At 39.5% G+C, this 16,283-nt stretch overlaps 1 protein-coding gene across 2 annotated transcripts in view; it reads right to left on the bottom strand.

Annotated features, from left to right (window-relative positions):
• Positions 1–3,155: 3,155 nt before the first annotated feature.
• TMEM65 (transmembrane protein 65) overlaps positions 3,156–16,283 on the bottom strand; it is a 35,323-nt gene continuing 22,195 nt past the window's right edge. Inside the window, exons 3-8 of one of the 2 annotated variants that reach the window (XM_063327500.1) lie at positions 14,406–14,450; positions 12,437–12,504; positions 11,090–11,144; positions 9,841–9,883; positions 8,710–8,815; positions 3,156–7,172 (exon numbers count right to left, since the gene is read on the bottom strand). In XM_063327500.1, the coding sequence (XP_063183570.1) occupies positions 7,077–7,172; positions 8,710–8,815; positions 9,841–9,883; positions 11,090–11,144; positions 12,437–12,504; positions 14,406–14,450 (413 nt within the window). In that variant the 3' untranslated portion in view covers positions 3,156–7,076. The remainder of the gene's footprint in view (positions 7,173–8,709; positions 8,816–9,840; positions 9,884–11,089; positions 11,145–12,436; positions 12,505–14,405; positions 14,451–16,283) is intronic. The other variant, XM_063327501.1, reaches the window with a different exon arrangement.

Here is a 16,283-nt window from a genome sequence, read left to right on the forward strand (position 1 = left end):
GCAGAACATTCACAAAAATCATCATTTTTTTTTGCAGGCCACAATTCTCTTAATGATTCATCAGTAACACCATTTGCTACATCATACTATTGGCCTTTACTTGGCCTACCTTGTATTACACCAACTTTCAGCAACATCAAGCTGACAGCATTTAGCAGCCCAACACTTGTAAGTATGCTATTAAGTACCTTTTTGTTGGCCAATCTGTTTATTTTAACAGATTGCATTTTTCAAGGAAAGTAATTTACAACAGAGAACCCCGCTGGTGTGCGACACCTGACATTTGCATTGTTTGTCAGGGAGCTGAAATGAAAACAAAAAAGTCGTAATGTGCCACCCACGTGGAGTATTACAGAGAACAGCCATCCAGAAAGGAGGAGCTCTTCCCCACTGGAAAAGCTTCTAAGAGAGTTCTAAGAGAGTTTCTACGGGAGTCATTTGTTTCCCTGTCACCGCTTTTGCTACCAAGCTGCTCCACTTGCAATATAAGTAGGTTTGCTTTACAACAGTAAACAGCTTCCATCCAACGAGCTAGTTATTTCATGTTGAAATGAACTTCCCCTTCATGTACAAGCCAGCTGCACAATTAATAATTTCACTGATCAAAAGCAACAAGGTGCAGGCCAGGCTGATCAGAACCTGGGCAAACTCTGGGCAAAGGATAGGGCTGGAACTCCAATAGGCTCTAAATGCCATGGCTTGGAGAATAAGACCATAAGGATTAACATAAACATTGCATTTTCAGTGCAGAGGCTGTATGGCGGTAACCTCCTACCTGCAGGGCATGATCAGTCCCGTCCTGAACTGGACAACTGCAACACATCAGACAAAATACATTCTCCAGTGCTGGATTCCACCTTTGGCAAAGGGGTCACGGTATGTAACCCAGGGGAAGTTGCCCAGCTGTAACATGGAAAGTCTACATTTAGGCAGAGAAATCCCATTTCAGGTATCCCCCTAACATATATGAAAACTGAGCCTTGAAGCCTGCAGGATATCCCCAACTGACCCAAACCATTCACCTGTCATCCGGGTGACACATGGAAACACGACATGCAACTGCGTTTTGGCTTTCCCACGACTTTGTAACCTGCTAAAACATAGACTTGTAGAGATACGGAGATAGTTATCCTAAGAGATGCTAAAGTTTCCAATGCAGGTAGCCTCTTTTTTAATATCCGGATGAGGGACTGTCCTGTTCCTCAGCGTGTCAGCATAACAACCCTTGGCACAAACTCACACAATCCAACAAAACGATTTTTTTTCCCAGAGGAACCATCGCACTGTCTGATGGCCTTTACAAGGCAGCTGAGGATGACTATAAATGAAGATGCAAGTGCCTCTCAGCGTGACCTCTTCTTGGGATGTCTTCCTACAGGGGATGGCTCTGGTCACAGCATCTCTCCCAGTCCTGCCATCCCTTAGAGGTTTTGGTGCTCTGCTAGAGGAAAGTGGGTAGAAGGAAAACACCCCACCTTCAGTGTTCCTACACAAAATGGGGCAAGAAACTAATCAGGGGAAACCACGCAGAGATAAAGTTACGCGCAGATCTGCACCAAAGCTCATCTGAACCTTCACCAAAAGGGGCTGTTTTCTTTTTAAGATCTTACTGTCTTTTGATGCGCTCTTTGGCAGTTGAATTGCAAAGGTAAATCACCTGTAATCATTCTCCTCTTCCATTCAAGGACTCCTGTGTTCAAAAGGGGGTATTTTACTATCATTTTTCCTTTGACAATTACTTCTACGCAGGGATTATTGGCAGCTCAGTAGCTGAGATGTGCAGAAAAGCCACGCTGAGGGAGGGAAGCCTCATCAGCTCTTTCTTCCAATCTCCCAGCATGTTAAAAGCACTCTGAGGCACAGAGAACAGCAGGGAAGCAGCATGAATGCAAATCATAGTTTTTTTCCTCTTTTAATAGATCTTCTATGTCTCCCCATGTAGGGAAAATGACCCGGCAGAATCCTGTTCTCCACCCCTTCCTCCTTGTTCCTACCTGGAAGTAACAGATAGGCCATTTTCAGCAAAAAACGGATAGCATCACCATGGTGCAAACAGATCCCTCTGCCAGATCCAAGCAGCAGTGCTGTGCAAAGGCAAGGCGACACTCCATGTTACTGCGCTACTATCCTGCTCAATCACAACCTCTTCCCAACAGGAACGGCAGCTGTAGGTTCAATGCAGCAAATCTTACTCTTTGGATAAATGTTTTCTAATCAGTGAATGGTCTCCTTCAGTACATTTCATAATCCATTGCAAAATAATCTATTTACTGATAGATAATGTCAATGCTTACAAGTTTGGAAGGGTTTAGACCCTCTAGGCAAGAGCATAAAGCCCTTTTCATAATCAAAGATATATAAATGAGGACCTCTGATAAGCACAGTATCAAGAACAGAACACAAAATGGACACAAAATTCATCAGGTTTAAAGTTTCAAATAATTTTGGTATTTCACAGCAACTTAGTCTTTGCACACACATACACAGAAGGACAAACTCAAGAGCCTGTGGTGTAGCATTCATAGCTGCACCGTTATTGAAGCCACTTACTTCGATACCTATGGACTACTAAGGTGAAGACTGTTAAACCAAAACCGTTTCCTGCCAGTTCTCTCCAAGCTGCTGCAAGAGGCCTTATCTTGGTTGGCATCATCTTCTTACAGGAGAGATACCACATCAGCACTTCACGCTCCCTGGTGCTACCCAAGGTCACTCTTCCCAATTACGTACCTGAGGCTCAAAGACTGCCCTGCTCAAACCCTACTGCCTACAGGCTCTTGGGGGAGCAGGGGGAGGGAAGCTCCCAGGTCTCTGTTGAAGGTGGGGTTTGTTTTGACTGGGAGGGAGGTAGCCTTCCAAAACAAAACAAAAAAGTCCTTCTGCATTTATCTTGGCTGGCTTTGAAATTCCAAGTTTGCCCAAAACCCTCCATTCCCCCCTACCCCAATACTATTTTGAAGCAATACTCTGGATGTCAAGGGTCCTGAACATGGAGAGAAGGGTAAAAGCCTTTACAAACGTTAAATAAAGACTTTAAAACAAGAGCTTAAATTTGTGTTATGAGAGCATTAACTGCAATCTGGCGTAGCTCTAGCTATTTTCTTAATATTTTAGGTTAAAAAATTCCAGAGGCATAAGACTCTTGGAGCAGGATGATAATTCCTCAATCTTTTATTAAGGTCTTCAGTTTATATACCGCCGCTCTGTCAGCTTGTCACTACACCATGTAAAACATCAGAGAGAGAAGAAGAAAACGTCGACCAGAAGCGCAGTAGACTCTCTGAACAACATCAGTGGAGAGTTCTGCTAGACAACGCAATCAGAAGAAAGTAACAGCCTACCTACACGGGTTGTCAAAACGGGATGAGACCACCCTTCCAGTACAGAGGTTTTACTCACAGCACTTTGTACACAGACAACCACAAAAGGGACTGACCAAGGAGTGAAAAAAGAAAAGAAAAAAAAAAAAAGACGAACTGAAGAGCTCCAAAGTCCAGGAAAGTTCAAAAAGGCGTAGTTTGCATACAAAAACTCAGGTAATTCCAGAAGTTCAAGTGCAAGCGGACTTTTGACTAATATTAATCAAACACGCCACCAATTTACCATGCAAACATTTTAATTGTTTAAATTGCTCTCTTCCAAGCATGAAGAGACAGAAGTACCACTCCACAGTGGTATTTCCTATGACAGTGACAAAGGACCACCTGCTTATAACTTAATAAATTCCTGTTTTATATAACTGAGGCTGAATACCCACAGGATATTATTAACATTTCCCCTCCAGCATCTGGTCTAATAAAGAAACACAGAACAGCTTTGCTGTAGTACAAAAGTTTACAGAAAGTTCGACAATTTAATTAAAGACAATACAAAATATGTTGTCTGAATTCAAATAATTTATGTAAAAGTACATGAATGAGAAAATATTGGCGAGAAGATTTGGGTAACCATATTATCAGATGCATGTTCTTTGTCCCTAGAGATAACATACAGTCAAAAATACATTTGTTACAATAAAAGACAGCATTTTAAAATAAACACAATTTCAGGTCTACCAGCCCTTTAACGCGAAAAATTCCTGTTAACACAGGACAACCTGATAGAATAAAAAAAAAGGAGCAATACTGTAGTCTCTGAATAAGCCTGTAGTGTTTGTTTTTCCTTTTATCGAGGAGGGAGAAGACAACAGAAAATAGAGGATTGTTTTGTTAGTGCTCAGTCTTCTCAGTTACGTGTTTTAACAAGCGTGATCAGAGCATCAGGGATTACTTTCATCCATATACCCCAGAAAAACCCACCTCCTTGCGAGGAGACAGGGTGCAGATCAGGCACACATCTTCCCTTCCCCACGAAGCAGCACCACATCCACCCGAGAGTGGATCCTGCAGGCAAAGCAACCTGCCCCTGCTGTACCCAGGGTGGCGGCTCGGCCCCAACAAGCACTTTCTCTCAGCCTCCAGCAGAGCCACTACTCCTCTCAAATCACGAGTTATTTCTTCATGTTTGTCAAATATTGAAACCTCAGAAGTCACCTTCTCGATACGGTATCAGACAACAGCCTGAAACACCCAAGATCTCTTACCATGTGTCACTTGCCCTCCACATTTTTGTGGTCAGTTAAATAGTTTAACAAGACGACACATGATTAATTTCTTTGAAGATATTTTAGTTCATTGATTCTCGATAAAAGCATCGGTTTGCAGTACAATAATTTGACATACAGCAACAAAACGTACTCGGTTTACATGCACAAGCTATTTAACAATAGTACACGGTCTTTCCTATTACCATTATAAAATGAAAACTACTGTGACAGCTGACACAGCCTTCCGATTGTTCTCATGAGCTCTAAAAACGTGATGAAAACAGTGTTCCAGTTGGTACGACGGCAAAGAACAGAGGTTTGGCCACTGCTGGAACATTCCAATGAAGATGCCAGTATCATAATGGGAAACAGCACTGGAATTACTGTAAAAACAGCTACGAAAAAAGCTACACAAAATTGTTTTGGTGTGTATTTCAGTTTTAAAAAAAGAACATGTGGGAAATACTTAACAGCTTTGTATAGAAACATTCCAAAAATGAAAGTGTATGCAGAGGAAGAAAAGTTAGAATTTTAGGCAAGAAAAATGCGTGGATGACTAAAAAAAACCACTGAAGTACCGTAAACCAGCAGCAATCTGTTGGGCAAAGTGCATAATTTTCTAGCAGGACTGGTTTTTGCAGGTTGTATTTTTTTGTGGTTGGAAGTTTTTTTGTTGTTGGAGGGTTTTTTTGTTGTTGGAGTTTTTTGTAATAAAGCTCCCAACTTTGAAAATGCAAGCCAAAACTCCTCTGCATTTGTGTTCTATGCCTGGCTGAGATTTCTTTCAGTTTTACAGTTTGGTCCAGATTCTCATGGTTTAATGTACAAAGTACAGTACTTGCTACTAGGACTACTCACTGTAAGTTTTCAAAGTCTGCTTTTCAAAAAACAGACACAACACTGTCCCCTTCATTAAAGGTTGATGTCAAAGTTTCAGTACTGCTGTTAAAGGGCTTCTAGAAATGAGAACAGAGAAGTCAGATTTATGACCAAAAGAAAAGCAACGAGCTCTGTAGAATGTACACATGATTTTTCCTATAGTAAATAGAAGTCATCAGGGGACTTAAATTATTATTTTTTTACAAAAACATTTATTTCTAGGTTTCAGAAGTGCTAAAAATTCCAGCAATAAAACTCTCCAAGTGCCCTGGCTGTGCCTCTCTTTTTAGTGTCTTTTCCAAATGGGTAATCAAACAGGCAAGAAACCTTCTCCTCTAGTCAACAATTACCAATTTAGCATTATGCTATTGGCAAGTCAGAGCCTGAAATATTATGAATATTCCATAGTTGTAATCAATTTATTCATGATCATATAAAAAAAGCACAGTTACATGTGACTGCACTGTCGGATCTAGAATACACCAAGTAAGAGTGCAAAAATAAAAGGCAAAAAAGGAAAAAGGCCTCAAGTCGTCTTTTTTTTGTTGTCTTGGGTTTTTTTTTTTTACTAATTGTCTCACAGCAAAAAAAAATAAAGTAGCAAAGTCTTAATCTTAAATACAAAGTTATAATCTGCAAATCAGGTCCTCTAATCCAGACAGATGGTACACTTTATTGTTTCAGCTGAACCACCCATTCTAAACTCGCAATGGCAGCACTCGTTCATACCCTGATGTGTTCCCCGGCCTCATCCAATCAACTATTCACACCTTAAAATTTTAAGTAGAACAATAAAAAAAGTTGTTTGTTGTTTTGAAACAGTTGGTCTGAATTCTTTAATACCACACTCCAAACTCAGGAAGACACATTTAAGGATATCTCATTTCATGTCTCAAAATATTTTTTACAAAGGAGAAAAAAAGGCGTGAACATGGAAGTACAGAAGGTGCTAAAACACCACTAAAAAATGGACTTGGTAAAGAGCCTACACTGGAAACACTTACCTTGTCCAAGCATTAAAATGATCATCTCAGAAGACAATTCAGAGACACTTAGTCAGAATTGTGAAAAAATGCAAACTAGACTGTCATAGGTCACTGAAATACCTAAACTAAAGGCAGCGCAAAACGAGGGCTGGTGAGAGGGCAACCAGTCATCTTGCAAAGTGAGGGACTTCAAATTACTCATCACTGATCTCCTGAATAATCTGCATTGAAGGACCTGATGAACAGCAGTGAAATTTTTGTCATGCAATTACAACTGTTAAGCAACTAATATGCAACTCAAGAGTGATACTGTCATCCATGGTGGATTATTAAAGTAATAATCCATTCAAGAATAAGGTCAAAGGAGAAAGTGGTAAACATCAGTTGCCATAAGTGAAAACACTTCAAAAATTTACAATTAAATAAAAAGTTAGATGATATCTTATAAAAAGAAGTACTGAACACAACAAAGCCACAATAAATTAGTGTTTCCATAAAACGACATGCTGAAGGTTTTGTTCCCAAGTCTATACATTTTTTTACTGTCTGTTAATTCCTAAATATTGACAGCGTAATTGAATAATTGAGGTACAGTAGTTTACATCTGTATATGTCTTGTAAAAAGGTTAATTTTTTTCTTCCAGTTTTTCTTCCTCATCGCCAAAGAACAACAAAGGAAACATTCCTAAAATGCAGCCAATGGTCACTCCAATAGCTTTACCCTGGAGAGAGGGGGGAAAAAATTAAGTTTCTCACTGATCACTGAGTTGTTACTCATTTGCTGTGTAGTACCAACTCAACCAGGAAAACCTTTGTTCTAGTTTTCTGTTGGGAGCCACACTTTTCTTAGCATGCAGACTAGAAACAGAATCTATGAGAGAGAGACAGATATGACAAGGTTAGAAACAGCATGTGCTGTGATAAAAGACAATTCTGAATAAAGAGGAGCGGCATGACCCATGAAGAGCTGCACAGGTGGTAAGGGAGGAGACAGAGATTCAAAGGATTTAATAGGATGGCCAGGAAGACAGGGAAGGGAAAAAAAAAGACCCACACACGTTTTAGGTACAATTATAAATGTATCCGGTAATGTGAATTATCAAAGTCAGGAATGAGGAATTCCTTGCAAACAAAATGGCTTGTAAAGGCACAAGGCAAAGACACACACACACACAAAAAAAAGATTGGAAAAAATTTCACAATTGACCTAGATGTAAAAGTCAAGAGGAGAGGAAAGAAGTAAGACAGGCAACTTACAAACCACATCACCAGCAGTTGGTGGATAATGTTGAGAAACTTGAGAGGGTGGGTAAAAAAGAAAAAACGCTAGCACACAGGCAAAGATGCTCAGAAGACTTCTCACAGAAAAATGCTGTGAATGAACTGCAGCGCAATGACAGGCTTTTGCCACACTCAGCTTCCACCGAGAAGCTCTTACGTTGGACAGACTAGAGGGCAGCCCACTCAACATGCCAGTTCTTCTCTGCTCAATGCTTTGATCTATCACTGCTAAAAGCAGACTTTTCCCACCCGCAACTTTTCCTCAGCAAGTGTTATTTTCTCTTCCCTTAAATCTGCAAAGATATTTTTCCCCATGAACGTTCATTCTGGCAAAGTGAAAGAAACATCTGTTTCTTTACTCAGTTTCTTATCTTCTGTTTCTTTCACCAAAATAAACTAACACTCTTATTGCTGAAGTGGGACTGCTTCAAATGTTTAAATGTTAAGTAAGTAATCATCCTGAAAATGAATCTGCAAGATGAGCATCCCGTAACTGTAAACTCAGGCAGTGAATATTGCTCAAATACTAAAAGTTTACCCAGGGGAAATCTAATTTCATATCCAAGCTAATTATAGAATATTAGAAATGAATACATACTGGTACAGGCACAGGAATAGCAGGCACTTGACAAAGAATGCGTAGGAGTAAACTACTAAGGGGTCATAACTTTCAAATAAACTATCTTATCACAGTAGCCAGAGCTCAACCCGGGTACCTGCATAGCACACATGAAGTCACCGCAGAGACTTATTGCTAGTCACTCCTGGCTTGTTGCATACGAAAAACCACGCAAGCCCAAAACAATCCACTCTCACGATGCTTCCTGACACAGGCTCACAACTAAACCTTCCAGGAACTGTGCAAAATGTTGGTGGTCGCTGGGCGTTTAACGGCAGAAGTGCCACAAAGGATTCATCACGTATTAGTTTAAACAAAAAAAGCTCCATGCAAACAGTGCCCACCTATGGGATACTCACCAAGTGTGCACTGAGACGCGTTTGCCACATATCAGCTTGTTTGGGTGTCAGATCAGGGATTGACAGACCCAGGCGTGAAGCTAAAGCTTCTACATAACCTGCAAGACTGGAAGAACGAGAAAACAAGAACAAACGATTTCGGATCTGACAGTATCTTCTAGTAAGGATTTTGAAATATTTGAAGCACTGAACTTAAAATGAAAAGCTTTTCCTTCAGCATACTGACAAAGCCATCGAGAGGTAAATATGGGAAAGTGTTCAGACTGGTTGTTATATTTTGCAATGTAAGTTAACTAATTTTTTTACTTATTTAATATGCAATATTTCCAGAAAAACTTTATGCAGCAAGACATTTTCAAGGTGTGAATGTTATTATATTTTTGCAGAGCTTGTAAGTAGCCTTTACTGGAGGAAAGGTTACACACACGCACCAGTTAGTAATAAGCCTTGCTATTTGCAGAAAAAAAAAATTAAATGGAAAGTGGGAAAAAAGAGGCATAACAGACAGCTTTACTTGCAGCAATTACTCAAATTTCCTTTAAAAAACAAAAGTCGGCTGCATCTGTTTATATCAGAAGTAGGTATGCCTAGATCTGAGGAGATTTCAGATATATAGTTGTTTTATCTCAGGAGAAGGAAATGTCTTCAGATCTAGGCATAACAAACAATCTGAGGAGGCTTATTAGGTATATTCTGTCGCAGCAATATATTATACCACAAAAAATGTTTTTTTTTTTTCCATTTTGTATTTCCATAAATGCACTTTTTGTAGAAAAAAATCTAATAGCTCCTTTAAAGCAAGCATTACCTATAGACTATATTGAATCAGGTTAAACGCCAATCCCAATTTTCTTACTTAAACTATATAATACTGTAATAGCAGGAGACTTACTCTATTTCAGAACTATGGCATTGCAGGTTTAACCTCAACAAGAACCCCCTAACATTCCAATGTTCTCTTAGCAAGGACAGAATACATTTCTACAATCACGTAGTTTACCGAAGCAAAATTCAAGAGCTATGATAAAAAATTAAAGCAATTTCAGCAGTTTATATATTTTACTTCAGTAGCACCAGTAGTGTTTGCAAGAGAGGAAAAAAAAAATATTCTTAATACGAGTTCAGACATACCCCAGTCCAGCTAAATCTGAAACAAGGTTTCCCAAAGCAGCAGCTAGAGGGATGGAGAGGGAAGAGAAGGGGAGAAGGCAGCAAAGTGTTATTTTAATTACAACCAAGACCAACCAGCTTGCCTCCCTCACCCCCCAGTGACTCTCGCTCTTCCCAGTATATATAACATAAAAGACTAGAAGTAAGTTTCTTTTATTGTAGTTCTTCTTCTGTCCTTACTACAATTTGTAATGAGAGCAGCAGACTAACAACAATATAGGAAGTGCAGCTATTTTTCTCATATAAATGAAGAAAACTTGACAAATACAAAAAGACAACACTGACACCTGGAAATCAATGCAACAGCTTTTCAGATGGGAGTTAAAAACGGCCACGCGTGGTTGCTGGTTTCATACAGCTAATGCTGGACACCAAGCAAGGCCATCCAGTGCCTGAAGAGGCAGAGGAACACTGGAAATAGAAGGCGCTGTTACTCACGTATGTAACTGATAAACATTTCAACATACCCATGAACTGTGCCAGTTTAGGAATAAACACTTTATGTATGATTGAATAAAGTTGCACACTTAAAATGCAGCAGATCCTGAGATAAACGTGCTTTGTGACTGTCTTGCATTGCAAGAGGGCTGCAAATTTCCAAATTATTAACTTGTTCTGCTCTATACATTTTCATTTAAGCTATCTGAGTGCTTTCGAGCAATGCTGCGCCTGCAGTTGGCCGATCCATGAGCAGTTTTTTTTTTCCTCTGACATTGCAGAGGCACCAAAGCTGTGGAGCAGAGCTTATCAGTTTTGGCCCGGTGCAGGAGCAGGGCTGCTGCTGTGCCTTCCCCCGGTATCACACAGGGGCAGAGAAGCCACCAAGAACATCGGCCAACACACCAACACTGATCTTCACTTAGCACTGCAAGCAAACAGCACCTTACAAATCCATATAGACACATACATAAATATCACACCCTAGGGAATTTAGCAGTTCCATTACAGAAATGCAAATCCATTTTCCTAAGTGACCCAGGATTTGAACTGTTAGATTAAAGTTGACAAAAACCATTTCAAAGGCTATTTGAATTGAAATTCCATTTCTGCAAATGGAATATGTCCTCGCTTCAACCATAGATTATTTCTTCATTAGGAAAGGCGGGTGCGAGACCAAGGAAGAGCCATTTCCAGCCCTATGGCCTACTTTCAGCCTAAAATATAGGAATGTGACATATTAGTCTATACATATTACAATTTTATTACTTGCCTGCCATAGTTGAAATTCCTAGGACAACTCCAATTGACAATTCTATTTGGGTTCCCTGAAAAATAAGAGTTTTCTCATTATTTGAGGGATTTGGATTTAAAATAGATGGTATTGATTCAACTGGCAAAAGTATTGCTTACTGCTTGCTTTCTTAAAATTGAAAGTATAAATGGACATTACTTCTACTAGATCTGCACAGCTCCTGCCCTCCTGGCATATGTATTTCCCCCTAGGACAAGAAACTACTTTTGATATTCTTTTAATATTTAATATTGTTTCATAATGGCCACCTAATGGACAAAACCATAGTCCCTACCTCTGCATACCATTTTCCCCACTGTAATTCTTAGCTGAATGCAGACTTCTACAAATACTGAGCAAACAAATAAAACGCAGTATCGTAGCTCCCTACTTTTTCAGTTGAAGAAACATAAAATCACACTGAACTGCATAATGAAACAGCAGTGTGTGGCCCAAAGATGAGAGACAAGGGGCATGAATCAACACAGACATATTCCAGTTATAAGAAAATGCTTTCCACTGTGAGGACAGTCGAGGGTCGGAACAGGTTGTCCAGACCGGCTGTGCAGTCTCTGCCCTTCAAGCTTTTCGAGGACCACAGGATAAAATCACGAACAATTCAATTTGGTCTGACCTTAGAGCTGACGCTGCTTTGAGCAGGAGGTCAGACTAGAGACCCTGAGAAGGTGCTGAGCAGAGCAAAACTAGAGACATAGTGGATCCTGTGGTTCGCTTCCACCTGAATTATCCCACGATTAAAATCACACTGTCAACAATAATCCTACACGAGGAACAGTATCTTTGGCCTTTATCCATCTTCCTGTTCCACTACCCCATTTCATCTTCCAAACAAACAGGAAAATACCTCAAGAGTGTTACTCAGAAATGCCAGTCTACATCAGCACAAATCAGCATCAGCACTAACATTGCCTGCATCACTCAGAACAAAGGAACGCATTAGTAAAAACCCTGAAGACCTGCCCATCAACACTTTATAATCACATTATCGTCAGTTGGTACAAAAAAATGTATTGACTACATGATCATAAATGTGTCTTGCAGCACGAACTGGGAGAGGAAAAAAAAAGCAAGCCTCTTTTCAATTCAGCAAAATTGGTTACAACACTGGCCTTCAGAAGGAACAACACTCCTTTGATTCTGCAATGGCTCAATAAAGCATGGACACTTTCTTTAAAAAAGAAAAATTAAAATAGAAATTAGTGAGTCGATACAGAGGGAACGGAGTCCTCCTGAAGCTCTCATTATTTACTACTTGAACAATATGAATCATGCTGACTTCATCACGGAATTACATAATTAACTTACCGCAGCAATCATGATTGCGTTATCCAAAAATCCAAACCCTACAAAAGGTAATGCATTGTGGAAGAACACTAAAAGAAATAAGTAACAAAGAGAAAATAAATATTTATAAGAGAATCTGCTAGTTCACACTAACAACTGAAATGTCAGCCTAATACTGCCTTTAAGAGAAACAAAGACAACATACACAAAATCCCTTTCCTACTAGTTCTACTGGCGACCTTTTTATTTCTGCCAGGTTTGGTAAAACCCTTTGCTACACATCAGTGTTACTAATGGCTTGGGAAGAACCAGTTAAACCAACTTACTCTTTGCAAATACTTGCACTATTTTGGATGGAAGCCACTTACTTATGCCTACTGGTGCCTAAGAGAAATATTTAAAACTACACAAACTTTGTTACTATTTACAGTCCTTCCAACCGATGTTGCAGTATCACTGAAGATTGCCAAACTGCCTCACCAGATTCCCTGCATTCTTCCCTTGCTCGAAATAAAGCCCTTTTCTCTGCAAGTCCCTCTCCATTCCCGTGCAAGAGCTCCATCTTCTTTGTATGTTCCTAAAAATTCTTATTTTAGGAATATTGCCTGGAGCCGGGCAATTCTTATTCCTTCAGCTAAATCTGCAAACACTGAGGTGGTTTTCACTAGCGTGTCATCCAGCGTTCATTATCTCACTGTTCAACCCAAACTTCTGTATCTTGATTTTGTTTGGCCACTATGATGAGGACAAGTTAGACTTGAAGCTGAGAGCGCATTTCCTCCAGCTGAGTCTCAAGGCGTAAGCATCATAAGACTAAATACAGCACCGAGGACAGACTACTTGACTAAAAATAGAGCACAGAAAGTTAGCTCTTTCCACTTGTTTAAACATTTAAAATGCATTAGCTATTTAGGTTTGTTTCCCCACCTCAGATGGGAACAATAATTCCTACATTTTATAAACTCAGAGATATGCAAACATATGAAGAGGGAAGAAAGAAGAGCTCATGAATCTGTCAGTCATGTGAAAAGACAATGCTTTGATTCCCTTTTGGATTTACTTCTTGCAGACAGCATGAATCCATGAGCATACAAAAAACAAAGCCACACAAGACATCTTTCATGCTCAGGTACTAGAACACGTTTGCACTTCTGTAACTATTTTGTAAGAACACACACACCTTCTTAAATGCACAGGTAAAAGATAAAAGCACAGAATGTATGAAATTTTCCAAATTATTATTATTTTTCTTTTAAACCACCACAGGACAAAAAACCCAAAAAACTTAAATAACAAAAAAGCACACAGATATGCCCAGTATTTTCAAAACGTGGGTACCAAACTCTGGAGCTACAAAGGGAGCTCAAATTCGTACCGAAATTGACAGAATTTTGGAATCCATGGAGTAATCGGAACCCCAGGGACCAAGCAAAAAAAATGAAAACAAAACAAAAAACCAAAGAAAAATAAATGTAGGTACCTAGAATAAGAAAATGTTTGAATTTGCTTACCAAGAGAGTATAAAACCACAAAAATACACTGATTTGGAAACTAAATCAGAATTTGAATGACCATGGTATTACAGACAATACTAAATCTATTTCCAATTTCTCTGCAATTTTATCTCACCTCTCGGTCCATTTAAAATATACGTGTCAAGAAGCAAGTCAAAAGTTTCAAGCTTAAGCACAAAACCCCCCACAAGGTACTGCAGCATCAACACCGCTTGGCTTAGAAAAACAATGTTTGCTGCTGGCTTTGAACAGCGTGCTCTCATTTGGGCTTTCTGTCCTACTTTCACTAAATGGTGCACATTCTCCAGCTGAGGTGTTATGAAATAAAGAAGGCAGGGTGACTGTTGGTGCTTGCTTTGATTTTGTTACTCCGTACGACAGGGATGAGGACAGACCAGCACTTATAGGAGAAAGATGAAGCCATTCAAAGACAGACTGCACAAGTACTGAACCACATTCAAACATTCTTCTTTTACCATGTCTCAGTTGTCCTGGAGACGGTGGTGCAACCTCCAACTTTTCTAGAGAAGTCAAAACGAAATGAGAAGTTAGCTACTTCATCACAAATTCACTTTATTATATTATAAAGCGTTTACCAAATTACTAGCAGGCAAAAAAGCAGTTATGTTATCGAACAGCTTTAAAATGTACATAAAAATGCTTCACACCCATATTTTATTATTTCTACAAAACATAACTTGATATTAAAAGCCAAAAAGTCTTAGAATGATATTAAAAGATTAAACTAGTATAAGTGATTATGCAAAGTAACAGCATATATTAGAAGCAGCCCAATAGCCATCTTTATTACTGAAAATTAAAAAAAACACACAAAAATTAGAAAAATCAGGACATCTAAAGAAAACTGTATTTTATAATTTGTTTTTAGAGGTCCTCCAAGCATGCAGCAGACAACCTTCTTTCCTCCAGAGACAGTCCGAAAAAACCCCTACCATTTCTGTTCTGACAGAAGGCTTCTTTTAACAGCTAGTAGAAAAAAAATACTACGATGGCATTAGAGACCGCTGATTTCAGTAACAGCAGATCACGTTTGGTCATTTGGTGCATGTTTCAGGTATCTTGATATCAAACCATTAAGAGCTTGGAAGGACAAGGACGTCACTCCTGAACCTGACAGAGTACTCTATAGGGAGCTAAGGCTGTATATTAAAGGTGGTGCACAAAACACAGTAGCAACAGCTACCTACGTCACAGGGGCAAGGGAAAGAAAATAAGCTACTTTTTTAGGTTTGTGCTTTGTTTTTGTTTTTCTAACTGTGGATTTTGACCATAAGACCCCTTTTCAAAGCAGGAAAAAAAAAAAGCTGCCCCAATATCTTCCAGTATTATGAACCCTGAGCTTTTGACAAGTTTCTTCCATACTTTTGATGAGGTAACTTCTATAGGCAAAGGTAAAAAATGGTAAAACATGACAGGAGCCTACCACACCACCCAAGTATTCGAATTTTACTTGGGTCAGCCAAGTACATGAAAAGACACCGCTGCAAACACAGGCTGTGATTCATTTAAGCATATGTCTGAACTGTGCAGCCTAGAGTGAATACTCCTGCATCCAAGTCACTCCTATATTCAAAGCTATTGTAAAAGAGAAACTAAAATATTCCCTTAAATTAACTTTCAAAAAAAAAAAATATGGTTAGACCATAACACCAGTATTCAGCCAACCAGAACAGAATTTCATTAATTTAAGGTCTTAAACTATAACAACTTTCAAGCTTTAGCAGTTATTGAAAAGCTGCTTCTTCCCTCTATCCAACAGATAAACTACATAAGCTCTACAAACACCAGTTGTACTCATCACGCACGTGGGAGAAGTAAAGCCCAAATACTACAGAAATACACAAAGATATTTCCCCCCCCCCCCCCTAGAAAATGCCAAGGAATTCACAGATTTATACCTCAGGCTGCAGGAGGAACAAAAGAACATCCCATGGTAAACAGAGGGGAGCCCTGCAAAAGCCATTATTCCACAGACACAGGCATCACTGGTGCCGAACAGCCAAAAACAACTCAGACCAAAATTTTCAGCTTGTGTTCAGGAAGGATGGGACCTATTTTCCCAACAGAAACTTCTCCTGCACTTGTCTGCATGTGGTCTCCCCTCCATCCTCGCAGGTTAAGCAAAGCTTTTACAGAAGCACGGAACAGAGACAGCTATCCATATACACAGGCACTGTCCTTTCAGCAGCTTTTCTGAGACTGGAAATTTGTACAACAGTGGGGAATATCAGAGCCACCTTGAACCAAAGAGATTAACCAAAGCCACTGTTTCCAAAAGCTTTAGATGCCCTGAGGGTGGACAGCCAACCTAAGCCAGCACCATCAAGTTCCTG

This window comes from Chroicocephalus ridibundus, chromosome 2, assembly GCF_963924245.1.
Source record: "Chroicocephalus ridibundus chromosome 2, bChrRid1.1, whole genome shotgun sequence".
Lineage (NCBI taxonomy): Eukaryota > Metazoa > Chordata > Aves > Charadriiformes > Laridae > Chroicocephalus > Chroicocephalus ridibundus.